Source organism: Mauremys reevesii, linkage group 10 (assembly GCF_016161935.1).
Source record: "Mauremys reevesii isolate NIE-2019 linkage group 10, ASM1616193v1, whole genome shotgun sequence".
Classification (NCBI taxonomy): domain Eukaryota; kingdom Metazoa; phylum Chordata; order Testudines; family Geoemydidae; genus Mauremys; species Mauremys reevesii.
Genome location: NC_052632.1, coordinates 75,435,793 through 75,451,095, shown reverse-complemented (window position 1 = coordinate 75,451,095; position 15,303 = coordinate 75,435,793). Strand labels below are relative to the sequence as shown.

Genomic DNA, 15,303 nt, shown 5'->3' with positions numbered 1-15,303 from the left:
TCTGGATTCCCTCTCCCTGTTTTACTGAATTAGGCTCTCCGACCTCTTGTAACACACACACACACACACACACACAGATAGGGTCACACTCAGCTGCGGACACAGACACACCCAGCACTCACATGCCCATCCCTTTTGGGAGATAAACCCAAAAGTATATGGTTTTGCACTGTATAGAAAAATCTGCACAACACAAACTCATAAAATTTCACCTCTTCCTCAATTGGAAGAGAGATGCACAACTTCTTGCCCCTCTCAGTGATAAATTACATAAACTGGGTTTAATACTAAATAAAACACATTTTATTAACAATAAAAGGCAGATTTTAAGTGGTTAAAGAGATAGCAAACAGAACAAACCAGAACAAATAAAACAGAAGATGCAAACTAAGCTTGATTCACTAAAGAAACAGGTTACAAAATGTAATTTCTCACCCTAAATGTTGAATTTAGGCAGGATACAGGGTTTCTGTAGCTCAGAGTTCCAATTATTTTCTTAGAGACTGGAGCCCTGTCTCAGTCTTGACTCACCCCTGCCTTTCACTTCAGGTTGGTTACTTTGTCCCTTCAGGTTCTCTCAGCAGTCCTTCTTCTTGGGTAGGCCATGGAGGAGAGTCTGGAATGCCTTCCCTCCTAGCCTTAAATAGAATTTACATAAGGCAGGAAGCCTTTTGTTTCCCAAACTTGACCTTCCCCTTCTGTGAGTGGAAAATTACTAGAAGTCCAAGATAGTGTTTTGTACCAGGTGGCAGGACCACCTGACCTAGTGCTGTCACAGCTAGTCCCAAGGACTCTCAGGAAGGAGAGAGATGAGTATCTTCACAGTCCTGTTGTTTCTTCCTAACATACCATCAGCCCAGTCTGACTTTTTCATTGCTATACCTGAAGGACTAGTGGTGGGTGACACCCAAAATTAGCACATTTGAAATACAGATACATGGCCAATATTCCTAACTCTAGATACAGAAATGATATCAGCCTATGAATTGAATAATCACATTCAGTAAATCATAACCTTTCCAATGATATCTTACATGAGCCATCTTGCATAAAGTATCTCTCAGTTATGTCATATCCATATCATAAGCATATATTCATAAAGAATACGGAGTGTAACATCACACACACTTCAAAGACCCCCTTTTCAATCAAACATTTGGGGAGGAGGAAGGGTATACGGTGTAACAGGAATCTAATGTTCATTATTGGTTGGTGAGTTAGAATTATATGGGCATATTATTTTATAATCTGTGGTGACTATTTTAATCACTGAGTTTTAACTGTTGTAAAAGCACTCAGAGCTCTGGATGTAATCATAACTGCAATAAACCTCAAGAAAGAGAAAAAAATAAATATAAGGGAACCTTATTTATTTAAATTTGTAAAGCAACTATTCATTGATCTACTTAGGCTGATTGAAAACTCCATTAAACCAGGTGGAAAAAAAATACACCAGAGAGATGGCTACTTTTCCAGAATCAGCTCAATTTCTAACTGGAGAAATATTTGTAGCAAATTTTTGCATCCTAATTTACATGTTCCCAAGTTTGCAAAATGTCCAAACAATTAGAGCAATTTTATTAAATGTCAGAAATGTATGAGTAAATTTCATGCATACACACACATATTATATTAGGATGACTGAAAATTTGATTGCAAATTGTCACGTTACTTTTTAAATGTCAAACTAGATTGGTTGGTTCATAAGTCACCTGGGCATTATTTCTATTACCCTGAATGACTTAGCCTACTCCATGTATTTTGAGGATTATTAGAAACAATTTTGACTCATTTTTTTTTAAAATGGAGTGGCTGCATTTGTGTGTTCTCACTAACCTACTCTTCTATGGACTGCTCCCAACAACTGCTGCCCTTCTTGATGATGTTGACACTTCAGGTTAGCCCTCCATGCTGGCTGGACAATGAGTTGAAGGGATGTTGGGACATATGGAAATCATCATTTAATCCTATCACTTATAGAGGAGAAATCAGTGTGCATATTGCACAAGTGATTCATGCCCCCGTCATACCTGGTGTGTGTTTCTGGCTATAGTATAAAATAGATTATAAATATGGGTATAAATGTCTAAGTGTTGTGTTATCTCTTCCATGTTTTCTCTCCACAAGCCAAAAAATAACTAAAGATTGGTGACAATGTTATTTCTGAGAAAGAGATCCAATGCTCAACACTACAAAATTTAGAAATCTCAAGTCAGAAGTGCATTTTGAAAGCCAATCTGAGAAACATCCAGAGCCTTGGAAGTCTATAAGGAAGTGAAAACTGAGCAAAACAAACTGGTAAAATGTTGCACAAAAAAGTTAGCCCCTTTCCAGATCTCCCAACAGTTCCAAGCTTCACAGGACTGTCCTGCTTTGATCTCCTAGACCCAACCACCCCTCCAGCTCTATCTATGAAGAGATGGCTGAGCCAAATTGAGTGGCATTGCAACATTGTGTGCTAGGTCGCAATGCCAATTAAATTTGGTCTGTCTGCCTCTCTGTCTCCATCTACAGAGGGGCAGATGGGCCAAATCTGAGTGGCACTGTGTCCCACTTTAGCCACTTTAAATGTTGGGAGATATGCCTCCCTCTACCTGGCCCTGATTTTATACTGCAGAATTTTAGGGTATTTTTCAGAAATCTGAGCTCTATCTCTCTAGAACGCAATAAACTCCTCCATACAGCAAACACTAAACATGCCTGCATTAAGAAACACAGAAAACATTCTAAAGGAAAGCATGACTTTTTCCCCAATCTCCCCAAAAGACTCACCAATAACTTTTGTTTGCTTCATGAGCATGTACGAAGTCTCAACAGTGACAGAGCTACTGAATGAGCGCGCAGTTTTACAAGCTATGCCTGGTTGGAAAAGCAAGTGACAAGAATACTAGGAAAGGACTGTCCACAATCCAAAATCACATTCATCACAGGATGACAGCCAATTGCTAAATGGTCTAAAACAAATCCAAAAGATACATTTTGAAAATGTACTATCATGGGGATAATAAACCCTGCCTAGCATTTTTAATATCAATTTTAATAGCATTTTACTTTTCTTACCACTAGGAATAAAATGAACTAAAAAAAAAAGTGCAGCAGGCATTGTGCTATGATAGCTTTTAATTTTACTTGAAAACTTGCACAAACCACAATCTCTCTCTTTAAGCAGAGAGATGGTCTTTTGGGCAGACTTTTCTACATGCCCATACACATCTGAGCTTCTCAGTGAGGAAAACCAGGGAAAATCTTTGTTCCACAACATTACACGTTGCTGTCTATTTCCTTTGTTTAAAAAAGTAAAATTCCCTACAGCATGAATTCCAGAAACAGAACAAGTCACAATTAGCATGATCCTAGTCACTAATGACAAAAGTCAATAGACTTCAGATTTCCCTTTCTACCGGCTACTCACATGCACCTGATAGCATCATTTATTTTTTATTTGCAGATCATGGACACTGCAGACTTTACTTTTTCATCTTGCTGCATTAGGTAACAGAGGCAAATAATGTAGGTACAGTTGTTTCTTGCTCCTTCAGGGGAAGGTGGTGTTCAAAGAGGATTCCAGATCCTACCAGAAGAAGCATAACCCATCAATTGCAGATAATATGCTGAATAGCAAAACTGAAGGTCTTTAGGGAATCTATATACACTTCTTTCACATATACGTATCATTATGGATCCTCCTAATTGAAAAGTGAAATGCAGCAGACAACAGCATCGATCATTACCTTTATAATAATGTGATAACCCATTTTATTGTTCTGAAAGCCAAATATATTCATTAAAGCAGCATAAATTACAATATGATTAAAATTGAACGTGTGTTATTCTGCATAAATGAGAGCTTTGTTGGGTCTTTGTACTGGCTGTGTTCTAGCAGGAGGATAGGATATTATTTGGTATTTGTACCTCTATTGAGTTTTTAATTCGTATAACAGTAATGTAAATTAAGTCTCAAAAAAACAGTGAGCCATTAATTGGGTGTCACCAACACTATAAAGTCAACATTGATAATGCCGTCCTCTCTCTTTCTCTCTTCTTTAATAAAATGTATTTTCCTTATGTAGACAGTTTTAATCTCCTTACACTGAAGATTTTGCTCAACAGTATTTAATAACCCCAGTGTTATCAAGGGACTCATCCTCTCTGTACAGATACCATTTATTGGAATAAATTATATGGCAAATTTTTCAGAATCAGTGATTGTTGACAGGCTTGTTTACTGTTCATTAATAAACAATAACGGTTATCATTCCTGCTGGATAATACTGAGGTTACTTGATTACATCATTGTCTAATTACTGTAAATGACCTATAACTCACCAGACTTCTGGGCATTTATTCTGTACTTTGCACAGAATGCAGCAGCAATCCTTCATCATGGCAGCTAAATATGTCAGGATTAACATTCTGCTAAACATTCAAATAGAAATTACACTAGAGTTGGAAAAGGGGGGTTTATGAGAGGTTTTATGCAGTCTGTGTATTCTGATCAGCTCTGGGAAGATATAAAGGATAAATATCATCTCCTAGCAGACTATTACTTATCTCTCAGTTAAGCGAAAACCCTGCTAATGCCATGGAAAAGCAGTAAGAGAAGTATAAGTCTTTTTACAGAAACAAACACCAGGGTATACGAGAAAATTTTACAGTATATTGAAATCTTTCTATATTTTGTCCTCATTTAAACTGAAATTGTTAGAAAAATTCTACAAAGGCCAAAACAGAAGTTACACACAAGTGAAATCATCTTTACCTCAGTTTTATCAGTTCATTTGACACATAGCTAACATACTTTTTTGTGGATTTTCACTTATGAACTGTAAATATCAGTGCTTAATTCTTTATTAATTCCTGTTTATTTACAGGCCCCTTTAATAAATAACAATGCTTTTTATACGTATCTTCACATTTTTTTCTGCCTCCCACAATTGAACTCATAGGAATTTTGCTGGTGGTGGCAGTAGACCATGAATTTGCTCTGATATATTCCTAAGCTTTCTTCCACCATACCTACAACCTGATTATCCACTGACTTGTACAGTAGATAACTGGGTCTATGTCCTTTGCATAACTTCTACACCACCACCTACCAATGTACCTACATCTCTTGCATGAGGCCAGTTCAGACAATGTTGCCACTTCAGAAGGGATATGATTAAATGTTGCTGCGATGTTTACTACTCATGCTCCAGTGCCATGTGATGTCAAGTACCAACTGCAGCACATTAACAAGCAGCTCTGGAGTGATAATTTGCGTCTGTTAGGAAATCAAAGATTTTTCTTCTTCTATTTTAAAGGAAATCTCCAACACTGTTCCCCTAACTCCTTCCATGAATATGTAAGCAGAGTCAGGATGAGCTCTACTCTGACATCTGGTGGTGAATTATGGAGAGTGTGGAAAAGAATTTCAGGAGCTGATTGTGTTTGCATAGGCACACCCACCCTGCCTGGCATAGCCCACGGCAGCCTGGGATGGTTGCTTTGGCAGCTGTGGGATCCCCAGTTTCTTTGTTGTTGGGGCAGGAGGAGTGGAGTGTTGTCACCCTGATTGTGTGGATGAGGAACTGTGAAACTGCTTTGTGACAGAGAGTCTCACCATCAATTGAGTGCTAGACAAGGGAGTGGGCTCCTTGCGTGAGCTAGAAGCATCAATTGCACCTCCTCCTCTCTCCACTGTTGAATACCAGAGCTGATTTTTTATTCCATTAAGAATCTAAGTTACAGGTTCCTGAGCTGAACTCACTAAGAGCTGAAATCACTAAAGAGCTGTGCTAACTAGTGTGGGAGCCTGAAGCTATATTGTGGAGAAGAGCAGCTGGCGGAGCAGAGCAGTTTGTGGGACGGTAGGAGCGGCCCACAGATTGAGCGGAGCCGAGCAGTTTGCGGGGATGGCTGGAGCGGATCACGGGACGGCTGGTGGAGCAGAGCAGCTGGCGGAGCGGAGCGGAGCAGTTCGTGGGGAAGGCGGAAGCAGAATCCCACAGAGAGGCAGGGCAGTCGGCCCCGGACCACGTAAGGTGCCCCTTTCTACCCAGGCTGGCGGGAGGGAAAACCCCTGCAGATAGACTCTTGAACTCTGGGGCTGCACTGACCTGGGACAGAGACTTTTGGGTTGAGGGACTTTTGGGACTGTGGGTGATCTTTGGGTTGCTGGACTCTAGGGACATTTGGGGTATTGGACTTTGGAGTCTTGGGGTGATTTTGGAGTTGCTGGACTCAAGAGCCCAGGGAAGAGAACACAGCCCAATTTCCTGGAGTGGCTCTTTGCTCATGGTTTGGTCTATGAATTCTAGTTGAGGTGTTTTCCCAATTTAATGCTATGTTGTTTATCTCATGTTATTAAACATTTTCTGCTACACCGAGACTCTGTGCTTGCGAGAGGGGAAGTATTGCCTCTTCGAGGCGCCCAGGGGTGTGTGTAAGATTTTCCCAGGTCACTGGGTGGGGGCTCGAGCTGGTTTTGCATTATGTTGTAGGGAAGGGACCAGGGGTGGCTCTAGGCATTTTGCCGCCCCAAGCACAGCAGGCAGGCTGCCTTCAGCAGCTTGCCTGCGGAGGGTCTGCCGGTCCCACGGCTTTGGCGGACTTCCCGCAGGACCCTCCGCAGGCATGCCGCTGAAGGCAGCCTGCCTGCCGGCCTCGCAGCACCGGCAGAGTGCCCCCCGCGGCTTGCCGCCCCAAGCACACGCTTGGCGAGCTGGGGCCTGGAGCCGCCCCTGGAAGGGACCCCTATGTATTGAACCCGGCCCTTGCTGCTATCAATTCGGCCTGGCAGAAGGGTTACAAATACACATACAATTTCTAGATTCATTACTTGTTCCCTCTTCTGGCCTTAGATACTTTGCAGCTGTCTGGCATAGGAGTTTGTGGCAGATGCATGGAGGAATCAGACTGCACATTAAGGACCTTACCCAGCAAGCTGTCCCATATGTGCCAAAGCCTCATTGATTTCAAGGCTTTTAAGGACGTCTTGTTCCCTCAGGACTGCATTAAAAAAAAATCTCAGGCCTTTTGGTAGTGTCAGAGTTGGGAGTGCAAAGGCCAGGGGTGCTAAGCCTTTGAAATGGAACAGAACTAAAAAGGAATACGGAGGTGGGTCCTGTCTAGGCAGGCCACAAAGTATAAAGAATTTTTGATTTCCACAGTCTGGATTCACTTAAAGTGGGTGATATTTTTCTGATTTTTAGAGAGAGAGGGGAAGAGAGATAAATAGAGAGTTTAATTTTCCCAAATCTCAAAACAAAGAAAAAAAGCTACAGATGTGGGACATGTGGAGGGGAGTTAGGGTAAGAGGGAAATCTCAGTATTATTTTTCCATTGTACACAGGTATGCATACAGTGTGAATTCAATATCTCCTGTACTGAGGCACTACAAATATACCCTGCACTTGCAGGGGATGCACTCTGATGTGATGGCATCCCTAGTCAACTATGATCCCACTATTTAAATTCAGAGCTTTTGGGGCTGCACCAAAATGGGCTGCAGAGTGCCCCGAAAAGGTAAGTGCTCCTGAAATGCTGCAATCCAACCTTAAGAATTTAATCTGCCAGGAACTGAGATAACATGAAAAAAGCAAGACTAGAGGAAACCAGCTATTGTTAACCACATATCTCTAATGGGACCCTTCACGTTTGCTGAACAAGATGCACAGTGATGTAGTTGCCATTCTTCTAGCCACATCTTCATGATGGTTATTACCTAGAAACTTGAATTTCTCTTTCAAGAAACAATTATTCAAATAATATTTCCAAGCCCTTCTCAAAAATAAACTACTTTTGTTTAAAAATCACTAATTTTGGTTGCAGGAGGAACCTGGCATCCCAGGTTAGGCAAGTGTGACAGAATGTAATAATCCACTATTGTAATAATCTTTGTACAAAGTAGGCCTTGAGAGGTATCATTTGAAAACTCATAATTTCCTGGTCATTATTGTCCCGGTAAAAGACACATGGCAACATTGTGTGAAAAGTTAGAAGATTCCATCATATGGTGTTACTAAGGGCTTGTCTACACTGACAATTTACAGCACTGCAATTTCTTGCTCAGGGGTGTGAAAAAACACCAGTTCCAGCACAGCAAGTTTCAGCTCTGTAAAGTGCCAGTGTAGACAGTGCACCAGTGCTGGGAGCTGCACCCCTTGTGGAGGTGCTTTTTTTAGAGCGCTGCGCTCCTCCGCGATTACACAAGCCATATTAAAGTGCTGCCAGTGTAGACTAGCCCTAAAACATGTTCCAAGTCTGGGGAGTGGCCAAACCAGTTCCTCAAAGACATACAGCAAACTGACTCCTCAGCCAGATGTAAACAAGGTCAATGAGCCTGTGACACTGCACCCCATATTCTTCATAGTGATATTAGTATGATATAATTATGATGTATTTTATGCAAGGCATGTGAGCTGTCATTGGAAAGGTTATGATTTGCTGAATATGATTATCCTATTTGTATGCATGTATCATTTTTGTATCTGAAGTTAGGAATACTGACTACGTATCTATATTTCAAATGTTTACACCTGGGGAACACCCACCAGACAAGATGTTCTCAGCCTAGATAGTGGGTGGGGAGGGGCCACTAGAGAGAGCAATAGGCCTTAGGAGATGCTTATCTCCCCTGGGGAGCCTTCCAAGTAATGGCTGCTTTAATCTGTTTGCTATCACTTATAATCACTTAAAATCTATCTTTTGTAGTTAATAAACTTGTTTTTGCTTTATCTAAAACCAGTGTGTGGGAATCACAACTCAGGGCAGAAAGCTGTTGCATATTCCCCTCCACATTGAGGGAGGGAGCAAATTTCATGAGCTTACACTGTACAGTTCCCTGTGCAGTGCAAGATGGTATAATTTTGGGCTAATGCTCCAGAAGGGGTGCATGCCTTAGGAACTGGGAGGTGCCCTCGCTGGATCCTTCCCATACAGGGGCTGGTCAGAGTGTCTGCATGTAACTGCAGCTTGGTGTGTCTATCTGTATGTGTGCGGGTGAAAGTGTAGATTGGAGCCTGGAGAGGGCTTGGTGGTTTGTCACAGCAGTATAGTGTAAAAGGGAGCTCTGGCTGGTGCGTCAGGGGAACTCAGTGGTACCCCAGTTCTAGGTGACACCCCAAGGGGAACCAGTCACAGGGCCATTACCTGTGAAGTGGCTATGCTTTAGAAGGAAAGGGCGCAGTGGAGAAAAACAAATCTACATCTTAGCAAAGAAACAGCATGGAATTCCTGGCCCCTATCTGCCTTTTGCTATGCTCCTAGATGGAAATACTTCTCAAAGGGAAGACAGGACTATAAAAAGAAGGGGCAGACACGCCCATGTACCCCTCCTCCTCATTCTCTCTCTCCATCGATTTACTGTACCAGAAGGAACAAAGGGAGCAGCCATTCAACTGGAAAAGTGGCCCTGGTGCAAGAAGTTTGGCCAATAAGACTGTTGATAGCATACAGTGAGAAAAAACTTTGCTTTGAGTTTAACTTAGTTTGTTAAGTTGGGCACTAGCTGCACTTTACCTTTATTTTTCTTGTAATCATTTCTGACTTTTACACCTCATTACCTGTATTCACTTAAAATCTATCTTTTTGTGGTTAATAAACTTGTTTTATCTAATCCAGTGTATTTGAACTGAAGTGTCTGGGAAACTCCCTTTGGGATAAAAGAATATGTGCATATCATTTCTATTAATAAAATGATGGACTTTCCATAAGCTTGTTTTGTCCAGGAGAGGGCTGGGCAGTACAAGACACATTTCTGGGAGGAAATGTGGGACTAGGGGTGTGTTGAGATCACCCTGCAGTATAAGCAGATAAGATCCTAGGTGTGGCTGGCTGCAGCTCACACACAGACCAAGCTGAGGGTGACTTGCATGCTGGAGGCTGTTTGTGAGCAGGCCGGAATTGGAGACTACAGTGACAAAGCAGCATAAAGGGCACCCAAGGTCAAAAGTGACATAAGCACTCACTGGTCAAGATAGGACCCTGGGTATGTCACAGCAGGTTCCCAACCTGATCATTGAGACATGCATTTTGCCCCTCCATTTCTTACCCAGCGCTGCTAAGCACAACCTTAAATACAAGCACTTGGGCCTCTGTGAGACTATCACTGTTTGGTCATTTGAAGTGACCCATCTAAGGAGACCTTGAAAAAGTAATGGTTACTGAAGTCATGCTTCAAAAGCCCAAATGTGTGATGACACCAGTTAACCTGCACCGCTGATGCACCAAAGACAAACCCAGGTCTTGCAAAGCATCATGTAGAGCACTGCTGAGAGGCCAGACTCTCCCAAGCTTGGTATCTAGGTATATTGTTCTCCATTTTGTGTTATAGTCATTGACTGCATCTTCCGCTCAAACATCTTAACTTTGCACTGAAAACCTTAGCATTTCAGCAGCTCCCTTGAACTGTTTTTTCAAAGCAGATTTCCCCTTTTACACAGGGACGGAATAAACACAAACTCTTCTAATTCACTAATCAGGACAGATAATTACATCCCCTTTAATTGTTTTCTTTTCTCAGCTTAGGTTCATGATGATGGGAAATGGTAAAATTAGTCCAGAAGCCATCTGAAGTTTGCTGATTAAAGCCTTAATTGATTCAGAATGTTTTACAAATCAGTCTCTGTGAATTACTTCAGGATCATGATGATATCTTGTAAAGAAGCATTCACAAAAAATTATAAATAATAATCACACGTTGAATGAGCACCAAGTTAACATAAATCCATCCTTGTATAAATGACCAAATTCTCTCCAGAAAAGCACTAAAAACACTAGCTTTAAGGATTATTTTCACATTTCTTATTCACTTACAGTTTTGTGACACCATAGCAGTAGGTGGTAAACTGAGGATCATGCAAGAAACAGAAAACACCTTGCAACAGTCAATTACCTCAACCAAACGAGAGTAAAACTCAATATACTCCAAATGACCCTCCCTGTTCATGAGAGCAGATTGATTTAGGAGGAGACTTATCTCTAATAGCCCCTTTAAAAGTCAGCTTCCTTACAAAGGCTTCTCATCCTTTCCTGAAATGACTGACAGCTTCTGAGTGGACTGCATACAATGTCTTCTTTAAACAAATGTTACTGCTCTCCATCTTTTGCAAGGCTCATAAAGCTGATATGTTTACAATTGCTGTGCCTGATAGCAGCAATGCATCCAGAGCTATAAGTGCTTCTCTGATGCAGCACATTTCCATCCTCTCACCTCCAGACAAGATCTGAATTCTTCAGTGGTATTTTATGTCATCTATCATGCAGTGTTGATCAGCTTTACAAATCTGCATGGGCAGTTAGCCAGGATTCTTTTTTAAAAGATGGATTACACAGGTCCCAAGGAGATCAAAGATAAAAAGAAGAGCCTTACACTGTTATTCTTAAAGGCTCATCAAAGTGAGTAACTACAGAACTAAACATAAGCACTCCTTCCATTTGTGGACGTCAGAGTTAGTACACAACTCCTTTAATGCATGCCTCCCTTCTTTCTGCACTGCTCATGCAATTCAATTCAACTCTATTTCCATTCTAAAACTGATATTTCAGTACCCGTGTCTGCACTGACACCACGTAATACATATTGCTATGTCATTCTTCTAATAAAATAAACCTAGCTCCCATCTGATTTTTCAAGAACTACCATGTTTCACAGAATACACTATTCTTAATAGTATATATAGTCTGTAAAACTCTTAGTTTTCCTACTTCTACATGCCTGAAATCATTCTAAAGGTGCTAAACAGAGCAAAACTGTAGAAGTGAATGACTGCAGTCCAGTGTTTTTTTCAAAGACTACTACTACTATTACACAAAGGTGGTCTATGCAGAAAGTTTTACTTGTGTGGTGTGTATAGTCATTCATAAACCTTCCTATAAATCACATAACTCGTGCAGGTTAATCCCATTTTGTTTGCAATGCTCTTATTAAAATATGATTGGCAAGTGTTCACATCACACATTACTGATCTAAATGATAGTTCACTTGTGATGAATATTTTCAGAATATTGTCCCATTAAAGATAACCATTTTTGACAAATCTAATATCTATAACTGTAATACAGAGATTAGTTTTGAACTTCCAGCCCTACTGATAGATCATGAAACTAGTATAAATGCTGCAGTCAGAGACTGAAAATCACCAAGATTGCTTACAACATTAACATGAAACAAATGAATTATCAGTCCCATATGAAACTCTAACACAGGATGACTACCTAATTAAAATCTTATCCTTTAAAGAATTCAATAAAGATTTGTCAGTTGACTTCAGAAATCTCTGTTTTAAAGGCACAGTACCCCTTTTCAGATAGCATCTTTACTAGATGTAAAGTACTGAAAGGTAGTGTAGAGAAATTATTATAGTCACCTCTAAAGAAACTGTGCATGCAAAGGTTCATTTAGAGAATTGCCTGGGCCATAATAGCAGCATGTTCATGGTCTATGTATTTTGAGTTTCACTGAACACAACCAGTTTTAAAAATATTTTGACAAAATTAAGCACTCCCTCTCTTAACAGGCATTTACAATAGAAAGGTGAAGAGCAAAATATACAATCTACCTACATTTTGCTAGAAATGCCCTAACACAATTCACTTGTGGCTTCTGGTCACTCCTCCACTTGGAAGTTATGTAGTTATTCCAGACTTGTGAAAACAGGTGTAACAGAGCTCACGACCTGGGGCCTGCTTGCTCTCCCCAATAAGGCTCAGAGGCTTCAGGGTTGTGAAACACCCATGTCTTTATTTACTGAAGGTTATCCCACAACCAGTGTCCATCTATATACAAGCTTTACAGGTAGAGTCAGCCTTCGGCTAGGCAGCCTCCAGCTCCCACCCTGACTCATTTCTCCCTTACTACCCCCTGCCTTCTGACTCCCTCCCAGCCTTTATAGCCCTTGGCTTGTCAGGCCAGCAGGTGTTGCCAATCCTCAGGCCGGCATCAGGCCTTTCCATCAGCCCCAATCTGTTTCCCTTGATTGGAGCTGACCAGGCAGGGGTTAATTAGGTGGTTTTGCACCAGCACCCTGCTACAACAGGCTATTATTCCATTCCCTTTCCCACCTTTCTCTGCACACACTCACGTATACACACACACAAACACACACGCCTTTCATTGCCACCATAATTAAAGGTCTGTCACTTTTTCCATTATAAACTCCCTTTGAAAGCATTTGTAACAGCCTTTTAGAAAAGATTTATTTATGAATGTACACTGATAGATGGAATTTTTAAAACAACAAGAAGAAATAAATAGCCCAGATACTTTATCGACCATATGTGCAACACAGGTGATGGCAGGATATCAGCAACATTCCAATCTATAACCAAAATATATAATTGTCCCAGAGTAATTTATCAAAATAAATTCTGCATTATATTTGAAATAGGAATTCAGCAGACATTATGAAGTCCAAAGAGGTCTGCCTGATTCCATAATTTTTCTCTGCATTAGCCTAGGAAGTGCAAATTGCCTTCTCCATCAATGAACATAATATCTGATTTCTCATCCACAGTTTAATCAAAGGTGGTGTTTCTGACCTTCTCTCATCTTGTCTAATACAACTGTTTGTTTTGTTGGCAACACAGACAATATCACTAGTTTAGTTTCTGAAGTACCCAAGCCCTTTACCACTCCAACGTAACAGTTTAAACTATATAATAGAAAACATTTAATATCTTTTCACAAAAACTAGTGGATAGCAGATAATCAAAAGTTCTAGCATGCCTCCTTTACAGTGTTTGGAATTTAATATAATTTATGAGGGGTTCAGGTTTTATGCACAAACTTAAATCTGGAATTTACCAATTCATATTTAACTTTATTAAGATTTCTTTAACAAGCCACATAAATATAAGGCAAAGCCACATGCACCCAGAGAGAGTCCACTGAACTTTCACATTGCATTGTTGTGATTGACCGCTCATACTAAGTGCTTTTCCCAATCAATTTATTAATTGAAGATACTCTTCTTCCAGCCCAAACATTCAATTAATACCTTTTCATGGTTGTACTCTCACCTCAGTATGTGCATTTTCAGTTAGCATCAATCTGAGTTATGTTTTTGTATCTGAATGAGAACAGTCCCCTTTTTGTCTTACTTGAGACACATTAGTATTTCATCAGACTACATGCCAGGAGTCCTGCAAACACTCATATGGGTAGTCCTTACCCAGGTCTGTAATCCCATCCAAACCAAAGAAACCACTAATCTAAGAAAGAACTATTCACACAAATGTTTGCAGAACCAGTCTCCTAATATCTATAATGTAAAAATCTAAAAAGAGCGTAGCTCAAATTATATTTTCCACCATATTGATCAAAAGACAAATGCTCCATTCAAATAAAGATCTTATAAAAGGAGATACTTTCCTGGGTCCACATATTGAATTTAAACTCTTTCAAATTGATGAGGCATAGTTATTCCATCATTTTGTTCTGGGTGATAGCTATTTTGCTCATCTGTTCAATAGCACAATGTCAAAACTTCAACGTATTTTTTAAAGGAGAATTAAATCATCACTATCATTAGGTCCTTCACATCGTGAGACCAGTAATGGAGCCCATAGAAGGCACTGTTAAATGCTAACCTCAGTTACAATACTGAACTCCACTGAATTGATTAGGTTCTACCAGTGCAACTGAAAGCAAAATTGAGTGCATCTGTTACTTACGATGAATTGCATTTCGCAAAACTAAACCTGATCTACACAGTTGGAAAATATAGGAATTATGCCCTATCTTAAGACAACATTAATATAGTACTGCTGAGTCATGGCAACTACCTATAACATATCAATCTGGTAAGTAAGTCACTAACCTTCTTACAGGACTCATTAGTAATAACAATTGGAATGCACTTATGTAAATATTTAGGAAGGACTACAATTTTATTAAGATTGATTCAAGCAATTAAGGAGATTGGAAGATAGAAATTTTGGAAACTTCTCATTCTAATACAAGGAATAGTACATTATTTTGAAATAGCTGTAGGACATATTTATACACATCAATTCCTACATATCTTATGGTATAGGCTGTTAATTTTAAAGAAGGGCATAAGAAGCAGAATCTTAAATCCAAAGAGTGGCACCAAATGTTTGATTAGTTTCCAAAATCCTACTCAAATTATTTTCAGCTGGAAATTTACCAGATGTCTTCAGAGCAAAGGAACATAATGTTGTCAAAGATCAACATATTGCTTTTGCATGTTTTTATGGATAAAGTTTTTTTTTAATGGGAAACAAATTCTCACTCCTTTCTCTTTTAAATCTATGTTATTTCGTGGCTGTTTTCCATTTGCAGTGAAAGGTGGAGTTTGC

At 40.0% G+C, this 15,303-nt stretch overlaps 1 protein-coding gene across 18 annotated transcripts in view; it reads right to left on the bottom strand.

The window, feature by feature from the left end:
- Nucleotides 1–15,303, bottom strand: part of SDK1 (sidekick cell adhesion molecule 1) — a 656,852-nt gene that overhangs the window by 238,411 nt on the left and 403,138 nt on the right. Inside the window, exon 1 of one of the 18 annotated variants that reach the window (XM_039493153.1) lies at nucleotides 12,547–12,817. The exons of 16 other annotated variants lie outside the window; for them this stretch is intronic. Coding sequence is in view for 1 of the 2 variants with exons in the window: in XM_039493152.1 (XP_039349086.1) it covers nucleotides 2,773–2,800 (28 nt within the window). In the remaining variant the exon portion in view is untranslated. Of the gene's footprint in view, nucleotides 1–2,772; nucleotides 2,803–12,546; nucleotides 12,818–15,303 lie in introns of those variants that run through there. One more of the 18 variants, XM_039493152.1, reaches the window with a different exon arrangement.